The sequence below is a fragment of the Loxodonta africana genome, chromosome 2 (assembly GCF_030014295.1).
Source record: "Loxodonta africana isolate mLoxAfr1 chromosome 2, mLoxAfr1.hap2, whole genome shotgun sequence".
Lineage (NCBI taxonomy): Eukaryota > Metazoa > Chordata > Mammalia > Proboscidea > Elephantidae > Loxodonta > Loxodonta africana.
Window position 1 is genome coordinate 200,441,026 of NC_087343.1, and position 15,275 is coordinate 200,456,300.

The window sequence follows — 15,275 nt, forward strand, 5'->3', positions numbered from 1 at the left end:
AAAGATTACCGTCTAGAAGTGGGGTAAACAGGAACCCACCCTGTCAACATGAGACAGGATTGGAGCAGCCCCTTCTTCTTTCTCCTTCTTAGTGTCTGTCTAATTCCCTTCTCCTTTGCAGGCTCCATAGACACAGAGGAGTAGAGTGTGACTGCTGTTTGACCTTCCTTAGCCCTCTGACTCAAGCAAAATAAAGCTTGCTGAAGATAAAGTTTGTCTTTCACATGTATGCTTACTTGGGAAAAGACAGGACCCTTTGTGTCAGATTGGCAATTGGTAACAAATGGACTTTAAAGTCATAAAGCTAGAGGTCGGACAGCACACACAGGCACGGACCACCAGAGGTAGACCCTAGCTTTGGCTCTGAGCTTCTCAGTGGCCAAAATAAGGAGGAAACACTCCTGGAGGCAGGATTCACAATGCAGAGAAGTTGAAAGAAATCAGTTGTCGGGAAAGGTTGGGTCTTGCTAATACTGAGATGCAGAAACATCTCAATACTATGCTGGCCTAGGTCTGGGGCAATCCTAATCATCAAAGCAGGAGATTCTGAGATGATGTGGCTTTCAGAGTTTTACAATAAAGCAGAACCTTTTCCACAGAAAAAACTGACACAGATGCTCAATATACAGACTGGGGACATCAGAGCTGTTCAAAATTGAGGAGCAGAGCCCCCTGTCTCACCACCAGCTATACCCACACCCTGCCCAACAGCCACTGAGGCTGAGTGCCTTGGAAACCACCCATCACTGCCCTCAGAAAAGACAGCAGCAGCTTTTCTTCTCACCAGGGGGCTTCTGATAAGAACTCAGTGCCATGGTCCTCTCCATAGCTTTGAACTGGGGCATGAGAGACACAGGCCGTGAGATGGCAAGGAGCCGAAGCCTCACCCTGGTGGGAATGCCACACTCCTGCCACATAGTTATGCCGTCTCCTGTCACCTGCGATTCTTCCTTCACATAAAAACAAGATTAGTGTTAAATATTCACCTGTATGTTCATTTCCACTGTTTGCCATTCCCACCAGGTTAGCAAACTATACCCTTCGGGCCCAATCCGTCCACTGCCCGATTTTGTAAAGTTTTATTGGAGTACAGTCATGCCAATTTGTTGTTGCCTAGGGTTGTTTTCCTGCAAAAAAGGCTGTGACAGAGTCTGCATGACTCTCAAAGCCTTTAATATCTGGCTCTTTATGGAAGGCATTTGCTGACCCCTGGTCAAGTGCATGGCCGTGTTCCCAGTGCCCGGATCAGAGCTTAGCACTGACCAAATGTTTTCAATTTCCATTTCTCACTCTCTGCTTTGTCTTGACCAAACTGTAGTCAGGCTTTTCTCCTCCCTACAGGCTCCTGAACTCTGCTGGTCCCCAAGTTTGGCCAAGTATTAAAAAAAGGCAGAAAGTGCTCCTCTTATACTTCCTGGGATTGGGCTGATGACAATGCTTGACTCTAAAACATCTGAACTTTGCCACCACCAGCTCCTATACAACTTAGATAAGACTCACAAATGCCCCTGGTTTACCTATGACAAGGCCAGACACAGATGCTCCAAATTCCTATTCTTTGCCTCATAAATGAGTAACTGAATTAAATGTTCCCACTGATCAATCAAGGAAACCTTGGCGGCGTAGTGGTTAAGTGCTATGGCTGCTAACCAAGAGGTCAGCAGTTCGAATCTGCCAGGCGCTCCTTGGAAACTCTATGGGGCAGTTCTACTCTGTCCTATAGGGTCGCTATGAGTCGGAATCGACTCGACGGCTTTGGGTTTTTTTTTACTGATCAATCAGAGACAAAATTCTTGTTAACCAAGCTATGGTGAAGCTTCTCTCCTTCCTGTAAGTCCCTGAACTTTGGCTTCCTCTCAGCCTGAGCCAACACATAACCAGTAACCAGCTGTCGTAGAGTCGATCCTGATTGATGATGACTCCCCCATGTGTGTCAGAGTAGAACTGTGCTCCATAGGGTTTGCAATGCCTGATTTTTCAGAATTAGATCACCAGGCCTTTCTTTGGGCACCTCTGGGTGAACTCGAGCCTCCAACTTTTCAGTTAGCAGTTGAGGGCATTAAGTGTTTGTACCACCCAGGGACAATAAGCCAACACGCAGTGCCACCTTAAGGGTCCCTCCTGGACAATAGGTTGCCCTCAGCTTAAATCATCCCAGTTCTCCACACCTGGCTTTTTTTCTAGCCTTGTTTATTTCTGTCTCTATCAAAGAAAAAACCTTTTCCCCTGACTCCTGAGATCCTTGCTGATCCAATGGTCAGACCGTTCTCCTATTACAATAGGACCCTCTCCTTCTTTCAGTCTCAATTTGTTTTTTATCTGACAACACAAGGAAAGTGCCCAGTGAACAAGGAGCCCTAGGTCTACCCTACCAGAGGCAGGCAGGATGCAGCCCCAGACAGATGGGTTCCTTTCCATGGGAGCTGCCCTCAACCTGATTACATGTTAGGTTTCTGTGTCTGGTTAACTTTGAACAGTGGGCTTTCTTGCTTTAAGTTGTTAAAGATGAAAGTAAGTCAACAAATGAATAAATAATTGAGAAAGCCACTGTTCAAGAGCTTGGTTATGCTAATATTAGCCTAGAAACATTCCAAATTACTCATTATCAACCACTCACACCGACCATAAAGAAATCTCACAAGTATGCCAATTGTTTGTATATTTTTAAGTAATATCACTGATCAGAGTGCTTTCCAAGATGAGAGAGATGCAAATTATGCCAGCAAAGGGTTGAATGATAGGGCCTGAGCCACTTAGCATCAAAGGTTGTCTACCAAAGATAACAATTTCCACTTTATAACACTTGATTTTCAGCCATTTCCAGCAGTGATTAACCACAAAGACCCGTTGTCTTCCAGTGAATGACAATAAAACATTGAGAGGAAATTTTCATAAATTTAAGTCACTTGGGGGCCACTCTCAAGATCTTGGCTACATTTGAATACCACCTGTGTTATTTGCTTGGGAGTCCCCTGGTGGTGCAAACAGTTAATGTGCTCGGCTGCTAACCAAAAGGCTGGAGATTTGAGTCTACCCAGAGGCGCCTCAGAAGATAGGCCTGGTGATCTGCTTCTGAAAAATCAGCCGTTGAAAACCCTACGGAGTACAGTTGTACTCTGACATACATGGGATAAACATGAATCGGAATTGAATTGATGGCAACTAGTTTTTTTTTTTTTTTTAGACTGGTATATTATTTGTTTGGAAACCCTGATGGTGTAGTGGTTAAGAGCTATGGCTGCTAACCACAAGGTCAGCAGTTCGAATCTACCAAGTGCTCCTTGGAAACTCTATGGGGCAGCTCTACTCTGTCCTATAGAGTCGCTATGAGTCAGAATCAAATTGACGGCAACAGGTTTGGGTTTTTTTGGTTTATTATTTGCTTAATAGTTTTAATTAACTCCCATTTTAGCTTAAAAATTATTTTAGAAGAAGATTTTATATTACTATTACTCATGGAGAACTAATGAGGTAATTAAAAACAAAAAAACCAAACCCAGTGCCGTCGAGTCCATTCCGACTCATAGCGACCCTACAGAACAGAGTAGAACTGCCCCACAGAGTTTCCAAGGAGCGCCTGGCGGATTTGAACTGCCAACCGTTTGATTAGCAGTCTTAACACTTAACCACTATGCCACCAGGGTTTCCGAGGTAATTAAAGGTAACCCTAAAAATGAATATAAAGTTTCAAGGCATTTTAATACAACTTTTAAATTGCATTTTAGTTCATCAAATTCCAAGTAGATACTCCTGCCTGCAAAGCGCTGCATTTGAGAGAAATGAACAAGTGTTAGGGAGAAGCCAAAGCTAGCATCAGCACTAAGTAGGGCTTTCCCCTTGCAGTCATGATAAAGGATGAGGAGCATTAGGGAGGGGTGACTCAGTGGTACTTAAAGCCATGCAGACCTTACACTTGGGAAAACACTGAGGTGGAGAATCCTTCCTTCTCTTTTCTCAATAAAGGGATGCTGGCTCATGCACTCATTTCGCCCTTCTAAAGGTCATGTGGAAAACCTGGTGGCATAGTGGTTAGGAGCTATGGCTGCTAACCAAAAGGTCAACAGTTGGAATCCACCAGGTGCTCCTTGGAAAACCTATGGGGCAGTTCTACTGTGTCCTATAGGATCGTTATAAGTCAAAACCGACTTGACAGCAATGGGTTAACAGGTAAAGGTCATGCAACAAGGTAACAAAGTGGATGGCAATCAGACTTAACACCCTTGTATAGCCCTCTATGGCACCTTGGATGTCCCCTAGGTTGTAACATCCCCTGCCTGTTAACATTCCCTGGCTGTAAAGTCCCCTGGTTCTAACATCCACTAGCTGTAACGTTCCCTGGCTGTAACGTCTCCTGGGCTGTAAGGTCCCATGGCTGTAATGCCCCCTGGCCTGTAATGTCCTGGGGTGGCAGTAGTCTGTCTCCAGCTCCAGCCTGGGAGTACCTTTAGAGGGGACTCACTACTGATATATTCCAGAAGGCATGCCGGGTAGAATGAAGCGCTGCCAGACACATGTTCTTTTGCTTCTCCTTGTCCCTCTGAAGCTGTGATTTCTTTTAGGGGCCAGAGGGCTGGGTGGGTTGCACTCAGCCAAGGCTACTGTGACCCCAGAGGCTGGCCCTGAGCACTGGCCCCAGGCGCCAAGCCATCTCCCTCGCTCTGGTCACTATGTGTAGTGCTTTTTAATGGTCTCCATTGCTTTCTTACTCCTCCCTGCACAGCATCCCTTCTCAGTGCTACAGAAAAGGAAGAAGAGAGGGTCCCACTGGCAGGACCCACACAAGTCCCAAGTCAGGAGGGCCCTGTTGGACATGGGTCACTCTAGTCATTGTCAGTGAGGTGAGTGGACACACAGGTCTCGTGGCTTCTGAGGGTAGACGCCAGGGACACAGCAGGCCTGGCTACATACAAACACATAAATGTGGCAGGCCAGGCTCTGGGGTTCACCGCTGCCTTGTCCTTCTCTCCACCCAGACTCTCCTGGGGTTGGTGCAGCCCTCACCTGGGACAGGCGGGCACTTCTCTCTTCCTGAACAGGTAGCCCAAGGCTGAGAACAGTGCCAGGGCAATGGTCTGGTGGTGGCTTAGGGCACAGTGTCCTGGAGCAGAACTGTTTCCACTGGCTCTGACCCCAGAGACAAGAGAAACCCATCCTGGACTATTTTCCTGGGAGGCACCCACCTAGGGGGAGAGAACCTCGAGGAGAATTAATCTCGCCAGGTGCTCATTTAGCACTAATGATTCAAAATGCCAAATCATGGTGCAATGTCTTCACAGGTTGCTGTTACATTTTGAAAAATGTTCCAACTGTTGTATCTCCATACAATTTAATATTATTCAGTGATCAAAAAAAATGAGCTATCAAGCTGCAATACAGGGAGGAACCTCAAGGCATATTGCTCAGTAGAAAAGCCAGTCTGAAAAAGGTGCCTACTGTATGATTTCAACTGTGTGACATCCTGGAAAGGCAAAACTATAGCGACACTGGTTGCCCGGGGCTCAAGGGTAGGAGGAATGGATGAACAGGTGGAGCACAGGGCATTTTTAGGGCAGTGAAGCTATTCTGAATGATACTGTAACGGTGGAGCAATGGCATTATGCGTTTGTCAAAACCCAGGGTACTACATTACCCAGGGAGTGAACCCTAACATAAATGCTAGACTTTAGTCAATAACAATGTATCAGCGTTGGTTCATCAGTTGTAACAAAAGGACCAAAGGCATGCAAGAAGTTAGCAAAAGGAAAAACAGTGTGCCATGGCAGAGGGGGTATATGGGAACTCTTCCTACTTTCTGCACAATTTTTCTGTAAACCTAAAACTGGTCTGAGAAATAAAGTTTATTTTTTAGAAATGCCTGGAGGGTAGCCGGGAATATGCCTTAGTGTGGGAGGGCCCCTAAAGAACTAGTGGCGGGCAAAGGGGGTAATAAAGTCTTTTGAATCAGAAACACAGTCCCTAGTGCTCCAGACTTAAACCCCAAGACTCTGCAGTGTGATGGGCCATGAGGTGGAGAGACTCAGCCATTATCTTGCCAGACCCAAACACCCAGTTTTACTGAATTTTTATTGAGTTTATTTGTGGGATGCATGACAGGAAGTCTTTCAACCATTAGTAAGAAAAAAAGTCATTTTCACAATCACTTTGGCACACACGAACGGTTGTCTTGTTAAAAAAAAAAAGCAACGACAATGGAAACTATATAATACGTCATCAAGTACATACAAAACACTAATAAAATATCCCTGAAAAATCAAAGTGCATATAGACAGCACAATGCCCAGGACTGGATTGCACCTTCCCGGAGTCCTGCAAGTCCCTCACATGGCCTGGTCCACGTTGGAAATTAACAGTCGTGAGGATTAGTATATTGTTACACACCGAGTATTTACATAACAGTAATTAGTGCCGTGGGTGGGGGGGGGGAGGGATGAGGCTGGCGCAGCACGAGGTCCAGCAGGGATGCCATATTTACTGTGGGGGTTGTGTGGGGCTGACAGAATGGCAGGTCGGAGGTGCTACATTGGTTACAGCTAAGGGTCCAGGTGTGTCACCCTTCCTGCGTAAGGCAGCGCCATCAGAGCCTCAGGAGCTCCACACAACAGTCAGCGCCGATTGGCCCTGGGCCGCCTGGGCTTTCTCCCAGACGGGCTTAGTGAGCGAGCCTAAGGCTCCGCTCAGCGGAAGGAGCAAGACCATGTGGACTTGGAAACTTTGTCCTAAAAAGGCAGATGAACGGGACCATTCCCTAGACCTTCGCTGCCTTCCTCCTACCTGGATCTTGTGCTGCTCGCTTCAAGCTCCCCCTCTGATTCGGGAGCGAGTAGCCAATCCTGTTACCTTTCAACTTTAAGGCATTTTCTACATAGTTTTTCTAAGCAAAAAAGCAATAAAAATTGAGGTAATTCTGAGTTGTTCACACTGGTAGGTAAGCCACATCCACATGAGACAAGCTCTCACTCGCTCTCCCGTTCTTGCAACCCTAGGGATGGGGTCAATGTGCGCACGACGAGGAAAGGCCATTGGGGCTAATGGACACAGAGTGGAAGTTGTGGCGTGTCTCCGGTGTCCCACTGGAGGCACATGTCCCTCTGCCTCCTCCATTTGACCTGAACCCCTGAGAAGACAGGGAACCGGGGTCAGGGGGCTGTGTAAGTGGATGCAAGGCCAGACGGAAGCAGGCCACAGTTTAACGAATCAGAAGGAAACACAGCATTGAGTCAGCAGCAGCAGCAGCGGCGGCGACGGCGGCGACGATGGCGGCAACAGCGCAGGAAAGCCCCCGACACACCGTCAGAAACTGGGGGCGAGGTCACCTGGCACTTCAACGCACAACTGTACACCCCGAGACCCCCTCTGGCCTCGCCTCGACAGGTCGCCGTTTGAAAGGGGAGAGGGGCGGCTTCCCCTGTACTTCCGAACTGCAGGTTCAGCCTGGAGGGACGTAGTCCCACAAGGCGGTCACCATCGCGAAGGGGTCACGTTCACACGCCGGCCTCGGGCACCTCCAGCACCACAACAGATCTTTGCCCCTTTACAAGCCATCGCCGCCCGGGTCCCAGCCCCTCAAGAGAGGCCGGTGTCCCTAGGCCCCGCCTTGGCGAGGAGCCGGCCCTGCCGTCAGGCGCAAGCTCGGAAGGAGACAGCCGAGCACTGAGGCCCGGGAAGAAAAAAATTCACCCGAGAAAGAACTCAGAAAAAGTCAGGGGAATTTTCCATAGAAAGAGAGGAGAGTAGCCCAAGGCAAGCTCCACAGGGCGCAGGGCATGCACGAGAGGAGGGCAGAGGCAGAGTTATAAACGGGCCGGTTACTTGACGATGTCTTGGCAATGGGCACATCGGGATCTGCGCGGGATAGCCACTGAACCACGTAGTTTTTCTTGGAAGGGTCAGAGATGTTTCCTGGAGGGAAGAGAACAGGACTACAGGCGCTGGGGCACAAGGCCCGGCCTCCCCACCCACACCGAGCTGCCCAACAACTCCCGGAGCCCTGGGATGGGGCCACAGGAGAGACCCCACCCAGCTCCTCAGCATGGTGTCCAGGCTCTTAGAGCTATCTCCTGCCTCCTCCCCCCATTGTACCCTGGGGTTCAGCTACACCACATCTCTCACTTCCCCCCGAAGCCTCTCTCCACCCGTCCTGCTCCCCACCCTCTCAGCCTGGTGATCCCAGCTCTAAGCAACACCCTAACTGCGCCCCCCCCCCCCCGTATACTCGGACAGAGCAGCACGGTGGGATTCTTGAGGCCTCTGGAGCCAAGCGGGCTAGCGTGAATCCTGGATCTACCCTCTCAGTTGTGGGGTAGGGACCTGACCCCACCCCACACCCAGCTTCTTCCACTGTGGAAGGGAATGGTGGTGGGAGCTCCATCTTGAGCTGCTGCAGGAACCAAAGGAAGTGAGGCAGCGCTTTGCTAGGGGTCTGGCTGTCCTACTCACAGGGTATCCCCTAGTCAGCTGAGTCCCACTCAGCAGGTGTCAGGAAGGCAGGACCAGGCTGAGTCAGCGCCATCTCCACTGCCTTCACTAGCCCTGAGACTGCGCACAGAAATGTCCACTCCTTCCATTTCCCACCAGGAAAAGGTTCTGGCCTCCACCCTCCAAAGGTCCCAGCCCTAGTCCTGGCCCCAGGGCTGCATGGCTTCTCCTTCAAGGTCTCGGATGCCCAGTCTGTCCAGTTGAGTGGCAGAGCTGCATGTGCCTGAACCAGTCCCTAGCATCATCTCGTCCTGGATCAGCTGTGTGCCTGGGGCCCAGGGCAGCAGAGCGCTTACGGGGACAAGGGCCAAGCCTGCAGATCCGAGCCGTCTCTGGCCGCTCCTCCCGGCAGATGCCAAAGCTGTCATCCGAGGTTCGGCAGAGGACTGGCCGCTCCTGGGTGCCGTTTCCACAGGTCACTGAACACTGTGGGTGGGCAGAGTCAGCCAGTCAGGAGTTACTCCCTTGCTCATCTCTCCTCTTGCAAGCTGGACTGGCCTTCTAGGCTGCACCTCCAGCCTCTGAGATGCAGATTCCAGGACTCCCCTAGCACACCGTGGTCCTGAGCATCCCATCATGCCTTGCAGCCCAGGCTGCCCTCAGTTTCCTGGGGTGCACACAAGAGTCTCTGACCCGTGGAGTGAAGACAGTGTCTGCTGGGACTGAGACCACATTTCACCAGGATTCTTGAAAGAGCACTGATCACCCTCTGGTGCCCTGAGCAAAGGGATGTGGCCCACGGGAGCAGCTACGGCCAAGCCCCCATGTCAAAGTGAATGTACTGGCCACCTCAGTCCCACCCAAACTTTTATGGGGGTCTGGGGTCAGGGGCCTGCTTACCTGGGACCAGGGCCCGGCCCGCCAGTGGCCAGGACAGAGCTCGCGGTTGCAGGCCCGGCGGCCCTCCGGCCGTGCGTCGTTGCAGTGCTTGGTGTGCACAGAGCGGTTAGTGTTGTCATGCAAGGGCTGGATGCAGCGCACCGAGCGAGCCTGCATGCCCGTCCGCCCACAGCTCTGGCTGCATGGCTCCCACTCACCTGTCACCCACCTGCCAGGGCAGAGCAGCATGGTCAGCCCTCTGTGGCCCCCAGGGGCCAGCCAGGCTGTGCTCTAGAGCCATAGAGACAAGGCAGCCTGTTCCCCAAAAGATGTACATCTCCTAGTTCTTAGAAAGTGTCAAGTAGCCTTTGCCCCTAAACAGAGGGGACACTAGGGCCCAGTTGTCCCAGGTCCTGTGGGTGATGAATCCCTGTGTGTCTACCCTGGGAGACCCTAGTGGAGCAGGTGGCCACGGAGGTTCCAGGCCTGAAAAGCTGGATGGGCCTTATGCCAGCCTTTTGCTGATGTCACAAACCCTCCCAGACAGAGTGCGGATGCCCTCAGCTCCCCAGCCCCCAGAGCCCCACCTGCCTATTTACCAACCGTCTTCGCCCCTCAGCCCTGTGAGAGGAACCTGGACTCAGAAATGCAGCCCTGCCTGCTGAGCCCTGGGCTGAAGGTCCAACCGAAGTCGCCTCCTGAGCTGCTTAGGAAACACCTGACACAAGATGGTGAGCAAGTTCTTCCTGTGCCCTCTGAGCCTCAGGTTCCCCCTGAGCACTGCCATCTGTTGTCATTTCTAAGATGCACATCCCCACTTGGCAGTTGGCAGGGCTGAACTGGGACACTGCTTACAGGCTCTTCGACTCTGTGAAGCATGGTGAGAGAAAGAGCCCCTCAAATGCCTCAAGGTGCCCAGCCCAGAGCTGCTCAGGGGTGCTAGATGCTGCACCTCCTTCCACAGGAGCCTCTAGCGGCCTCTAATGGGACCCAGGCAGGTGGGGGAGGCCCAGCACTCACACAGGCTGAGAGCACTCCTGTGGGTTGCAGGCACGGCGGATGGCTTTGGGCTTCGCCACGGTATCGCAGAAGTCACGGTGCACCATCTTGTGGTCCAGCCTCCGGCGGCAGCCATACTTGGTGAACTGTGATCCTGAAGACAGAGAACGTGGCAGCTCAACTGGGTCACCTGAACTGGGTGTGGAGGGGCTGGTTACCCCTCCCCATCCCTCAAGCCTGCTTCCCTCCCAGCCCTAAAGGTGATATGGAAGGTCAGTGGAGCTTCCCACCTGAGGCTGAGAGCGTGAGTGTGGGCATGGGGGGGGCTAACTTCTTTCCCTTTGCTGGCTTCCTGGGCAGGGCAGGAGGCTTCATTTCCTGTCCCATCTCTTTGTTATGTACTGTACCTTAAGTTAACATGCATAGAGGACTTGGGTGGGCCAGGAGCTGGGTGAACACTGGTGGACAAGGCCCACAAAGCACCTTCTCCCATAGTCTAGAGCAGTGGTTCTCCACTGAGGGTGGTTTGCCCTTCAAAGAACATTTGATAACACCTGGGACATTTTTGGTTGTCAACAGTAGAGGTTGCATAACAGGCCACAGATGTTGTTAAACATCCTACAGTGCACAGGACAGCCCCCCACAACAAAGAGTTATCTAGCCCCAAATGTCAACAGTGCGCTGGTGGAGGAAGCCTGCTCTAATGAGTCAGACACAGACTATAACCGGCAGGCTGGCCCTGTCTAAGGAGTCTTGAGGGCCCTAGGAAAGGAAAGACAGGTGGCGCTGAGTTAGTAGAAACACAGCAGAAGGGATCATGGGGGGAGGACACAGCCACAACAAAGGCCCTGAGGGGGCAGCCTGGAGCATCCAGGAAAGGCACCTCAGTCAGATGGTCAGAGTCTGGGGAGTTAGGGGTAGGACACTGAATGGAGCTTGAAAAGTGAGCAAGTCACCAGGGCCTCAGAGGCCACAAAGAGAATTACAGTTTTTTGTTTTTTTTTTTTTTAAATTCCCAATATGGTGGAAGCCAGTGAAAACTTTGATACCAGGAGGGGATAAGGTCTGCTTTGCTCCCTTAAAAGACTACTCTTGTGGGAGGAAGGGGACTCACAGGGCCAGCTGGTTTTTTTTTTTTGCAACAATCCTGGCAACAGAGGACAGTGATGGTGCCAGGGCCAGGATGCCAGCCAGGAAGATGGGAATAGCTAATGGGTCCAGGAGATGTACAGGAGGAGAGGCCATAGGACGTGCTGGTGGAGGAGTAAAAGTGGTGTGCGGGGAGGGCTGGGGCTGGAGGCACAGTGGAATGGAACACCAGAAGAGGAGCCTCCATCACCTAGGTGGGGAATGGGCTCCCTTTGGTAAATTCCTCTGTGCCCCCTAGGTGTGGCAGCCAGAGTAGCATGTGAAGGAGCTTGCCCTGCCCTCTGCCCCATTCCCCACACTAAGCTGTCTCCTCTCATCTTTCGCTCATCCACCTCCAGGAGCAGGGGTCACATTGACCTATCAGAACTTCCGATCCACCTGTATGTCCCACCCAGCCATGAACTTGTTGAAGTCTAGGGCAGTTAGGACCCCTCTGCACCAGCCCTGCCCCAAGAATGCTGGAGAAGTCTTTCTGAACTAGCAGAGAGGGACCCCTCCAGCCCTGGCCCCTCCACTTGTTCCCAGCACTGCCTGAGGCTCACAGTGCCCCTGCCTTCCCAGAGTTTGGTATCATCCATGAAGTTCCCCCACCCTGACCTCAGCCAAGCAGTCCCTTCCCACACACTGTGCGGGCCCCACCATGCTGGCATCCTCAGTGCCCCCATACCCTTCTTGCTACCTTTGGCATCATGCCCCAAGCACTTGCCCCTCCTGCCCACCCACTACCTCTCCCAGGCCAGGTTGGGCCTTGTTCACACAGGCAAGGGTATCTTCTCACACCCTGCACAGACTCGGACTTACCAGCCTTGGCCACAGTCAGTGGGGCCATCTGTCTGCTCAGGAAGCTCCTTGATCACCAGCCCTCTGGCCCCCCAGGACCCCACCAGGCTGCTCGTTTCCCTGTCCCAGCATCACCCCACAGCAGCCCCACTCTGTGCTCCTGCTCATGAGGGCTCACCACAGGGCACACCCCACCTCTTTCTGGTCACCCTCAGGCCCCCCAACCCAGGGACCCCAACACCAGGAGCCCTAACCTCCGCCACAGGGCTTGGAGCAGGGGGACCACTTCTTCAGTGCCCACTCGTAGTTCATGGAGTCCTCTTCCAGGACGTTGTTGTCATCGACATTGAGCGAGTCCTCGTGGATCATGTATTTGTAGGTCAGTGAGATCCGGCTGTCTCCCTGCGGGATGACCTGAGCCCATCCCGAGATGGTGTGAATGTCAGCCCCACTCTCCATGCCGCTTTGGTGGCCAGTTTAGAGCCATTCAGAAAGCCCAGCCCGAGGTCCCCCTCCCAATTGAACTGGTGACAGCTCTCATAACCTGCCTCCACTTTCCTAAGCTTCCTAATGACCGTTGTTGGTGAAGGATAAGAAAGTCTGCTACCTGTCTGCTTGTAGGCAAAGGGAAGTTCCACCAGCTGCCTTCTTGTCTCCCTCTCTGGCTCAGAATTCTGCCCTGAGGCACAGGCACCCTCTGGGCCCCCCACTCCCGATAGGACACTAAGGGTGTGTTCAGTGGGGCTCGCACACTCACACAGGGCCAAGTGCACAGGCAGGTCACCAAAGACATTTTGAGGGGCAGAAAGGTCGTTGCCGATGAGGTGAGCAGAGTGGCCCAGTGTACAGGAAGCACACCTGGCCCAAGGCCACACCTGCTGTGCAGCTGTCTGCTCACATATGGAGTTCAGAGGTCTGGGTGCGAGGAAACCCAGTTACCTAGGGGGTGGGAGTGCTAAAGAAGACTTTAGCCTTATCTGTAGTGTTTTAGTTTTTTACAAAATAAAATATATTACTTAGGCAATGAAAATTAATTTTTAAAAAGTGATTAGAAAATCCAGCCCCCTCCTGACTCCCCATAACCAGGGGTGTTACCACAACCCCATAAGCACAATCTCTTAGGCTCAGAGATCTGGGGTCCAGTCCTGCCTGGGGATGAAACCCAGTGTGATCTGGGCTACTTGTCTCCCTTCCAGAGCCCCACCTGTCCCTTCCCCAGTGTTGCAGGGTTTAAATGCGATAGCAGACACGAACAAGCTGTGGATGTCATTCTCATGGGGGGACCAAAACCATTAGAGGACAGAGTTTGTCCGAGGTCATTGGGGGTCAGTGGTAGAGTCCAGAGCTCAGACTCATGACCCCATATCCATTCCTTGCTCTGACATGGAGTTAGAGACCTTGGTTCAAAGGGTTAGAGGGGTTGCTTAAAGTATGGCCTGGAGGGTGCAGGGAGGCTCAGGGTCTCTCAGAGCCCCTCCCCCTCCCTGCCTAAGTGGCCACTTTCACCCCTGCCTGGGTAGTCCGGTGCCTCTGGGGGTGGAAGACAGGCATGAGTAGGGGCTCACCAGGACAGTGATGGTGCCGTGGAGGGGGCCCATGGTCTGCAGTGTCTCCCGGTCATCCTCATTTCGGTACTCCCACTCCACACCCATGGCAATGAAGGACTTGGAGTTAGGATCCAAGTTGTTCTCTTCATTTAAAATGAACTTGCCTGTCTCCAGGTTCTTGACGGCTGAGAATGGCAAAAAAAGGCCCGCCCCCCATGGTCACCCAAGGACAGGATTCAGGCTCTCAAGGGGAGGCCCGCCAGGGTATGTTGGTTTGGGCTGGTGGGGAGACTTCTCAGTCTTAAAGACTTCTAAGACCTAACCTTTGTGCCACTGTAGCGCAGAGGATTCTGAGCAGAGGCCTTCACCTCTCCCAGCTTCCCTTTGCCAGGGACCTGTCCATACCACTGACAGCCCAAATAGTTTCTGGAGCCCTGCCCCACCCTCTGCCACTCAACTGGACCTAGATCTCCCTGCATTTGTGCCCTTTTGGACAGACAGCACCTATTCTGGAATCTGCCCCCACCGGGCACTGGAAGCCCAGCTCAGCAGATATCCAGGCCTATGCAAGGGTGCTCATGGGCATTAGCGATGGCTGCCCTACCTGTGACCAGCCATCTTGGGCAAGCTGGCAGGGAGGCATCTCCAAGGGGTGCAGGGCATGTGTTGGACACCAGGGCATAGAGCCCTGGGAAGCTCGCATGCAGAGTAGGGGGCTTCCTGCCATGGAGGTGAGGATGGTCCAGCTGAAAAAACCGGGTCTCCCCATCCCTTCAGTAGTTGTGGCCTCACCCAGTCTCTACCCATTACTCGTGTTGGAGAGGCCTGGCCAGATCAGGAGGACCCATGCAGCCACTGGATGTCCAGGAGAATGTCTCAAAACCAAGAGCCTGGCTTGTCAGGAAGCCACACGTTCCTACAGCACGGAATATGGGCTCATGGTAGGACTCAATGTGATTCTCAGGGGCCCAGACCCAGCACGGAAATCATGGGTCACAGAGTGAGAAAGCCATTCTATTCACATGTCTCCCATGATCCTTTGTCCACATCATGGAGAAAGTTTCAGTTTGGTGCCAACCAAACCAAACCCACTGCTGCCGATGCAATTCTGACTCACAGCGACCCTACAGGGCACAGTAGAACACCCCATAGGGTTTTCAAGGAGAGGCTGGTGGATTCGAACTGCTGACCTTTTGGTTAGCAGCCATTGCTCTTAACCACAGCCACCAGGGCTCCAGTTTGGTGCCAGTAGACCTTTAACTGTAACACTTACTCCCTTTTTGGCAGAATGCACAGGCCTCAGGCTCAGAGGCTTGAGTCAGAAACAGTGTCTGAGTAGAAGTGTCCTTTTCTCAGGAATAGATTTTTGCGTTTACCTTCTATTTAAGTAAGTGGTGCTTATTTTGCATTTAGGCGAATAAATTAAAGTTTCTGCTTAAAATAAGTGAGAAAGAAAACTGAATATGAGAAAGGGGTCATGTATTTGCCAAGCATTGGAGGGGGTGT

At 52.0% G+C, this 15,275-nt stretch overlaps 1 protein-coding gene across 3 annotated transcripts in view; it reads right to left on the bottom strand.

Annotated features, from left to right (window-relative positions):
- ADAMTS2 (ADAM metallopeptidase with thrombospondin type 1 motif 2) overlaps window positions 1-15,275 on the bottom strand; it is a 311,700-nt gene that overhangs the window by 11,422 nt on the left and 285,003 nt on the right. Inside the window, exons 16-21 of one of the 3 annotated variants that reach the window (XM_064279254.1) lie at window positions 13,788-13,954; window positions 12,477-12,636; window positions 10,315-10,447; window positions 9,316-9,523; window positions 8,772-8,901; window positions 7,810-7,899 (exon numbers count right to left, since the gene is read on the bottom strand). In XM_064279254.1, coding sequence (XP_064135324.1) covers window positions 7,810-7,899; window positions 8,772-8,901; window positions 9,316-9,523; window positions 10,315-10,447; window positions 12,477-12,636; window positions 13,788-13,954 — 888 coding nt within the window. Of the gene's footprint in view, window positions 1-6,019; window positions 7,900-8,771; window positions 8,902-9,315; window positions 9,524-10,314; window positions 10,448-12,476; window positions 12,637-13,787; window positions 13,955-15,275 lie in introns of those variants that run through there. The other 2 variants (XM_064279255.1, XM_064279256.1) reach the window with 2 other exon arrangements.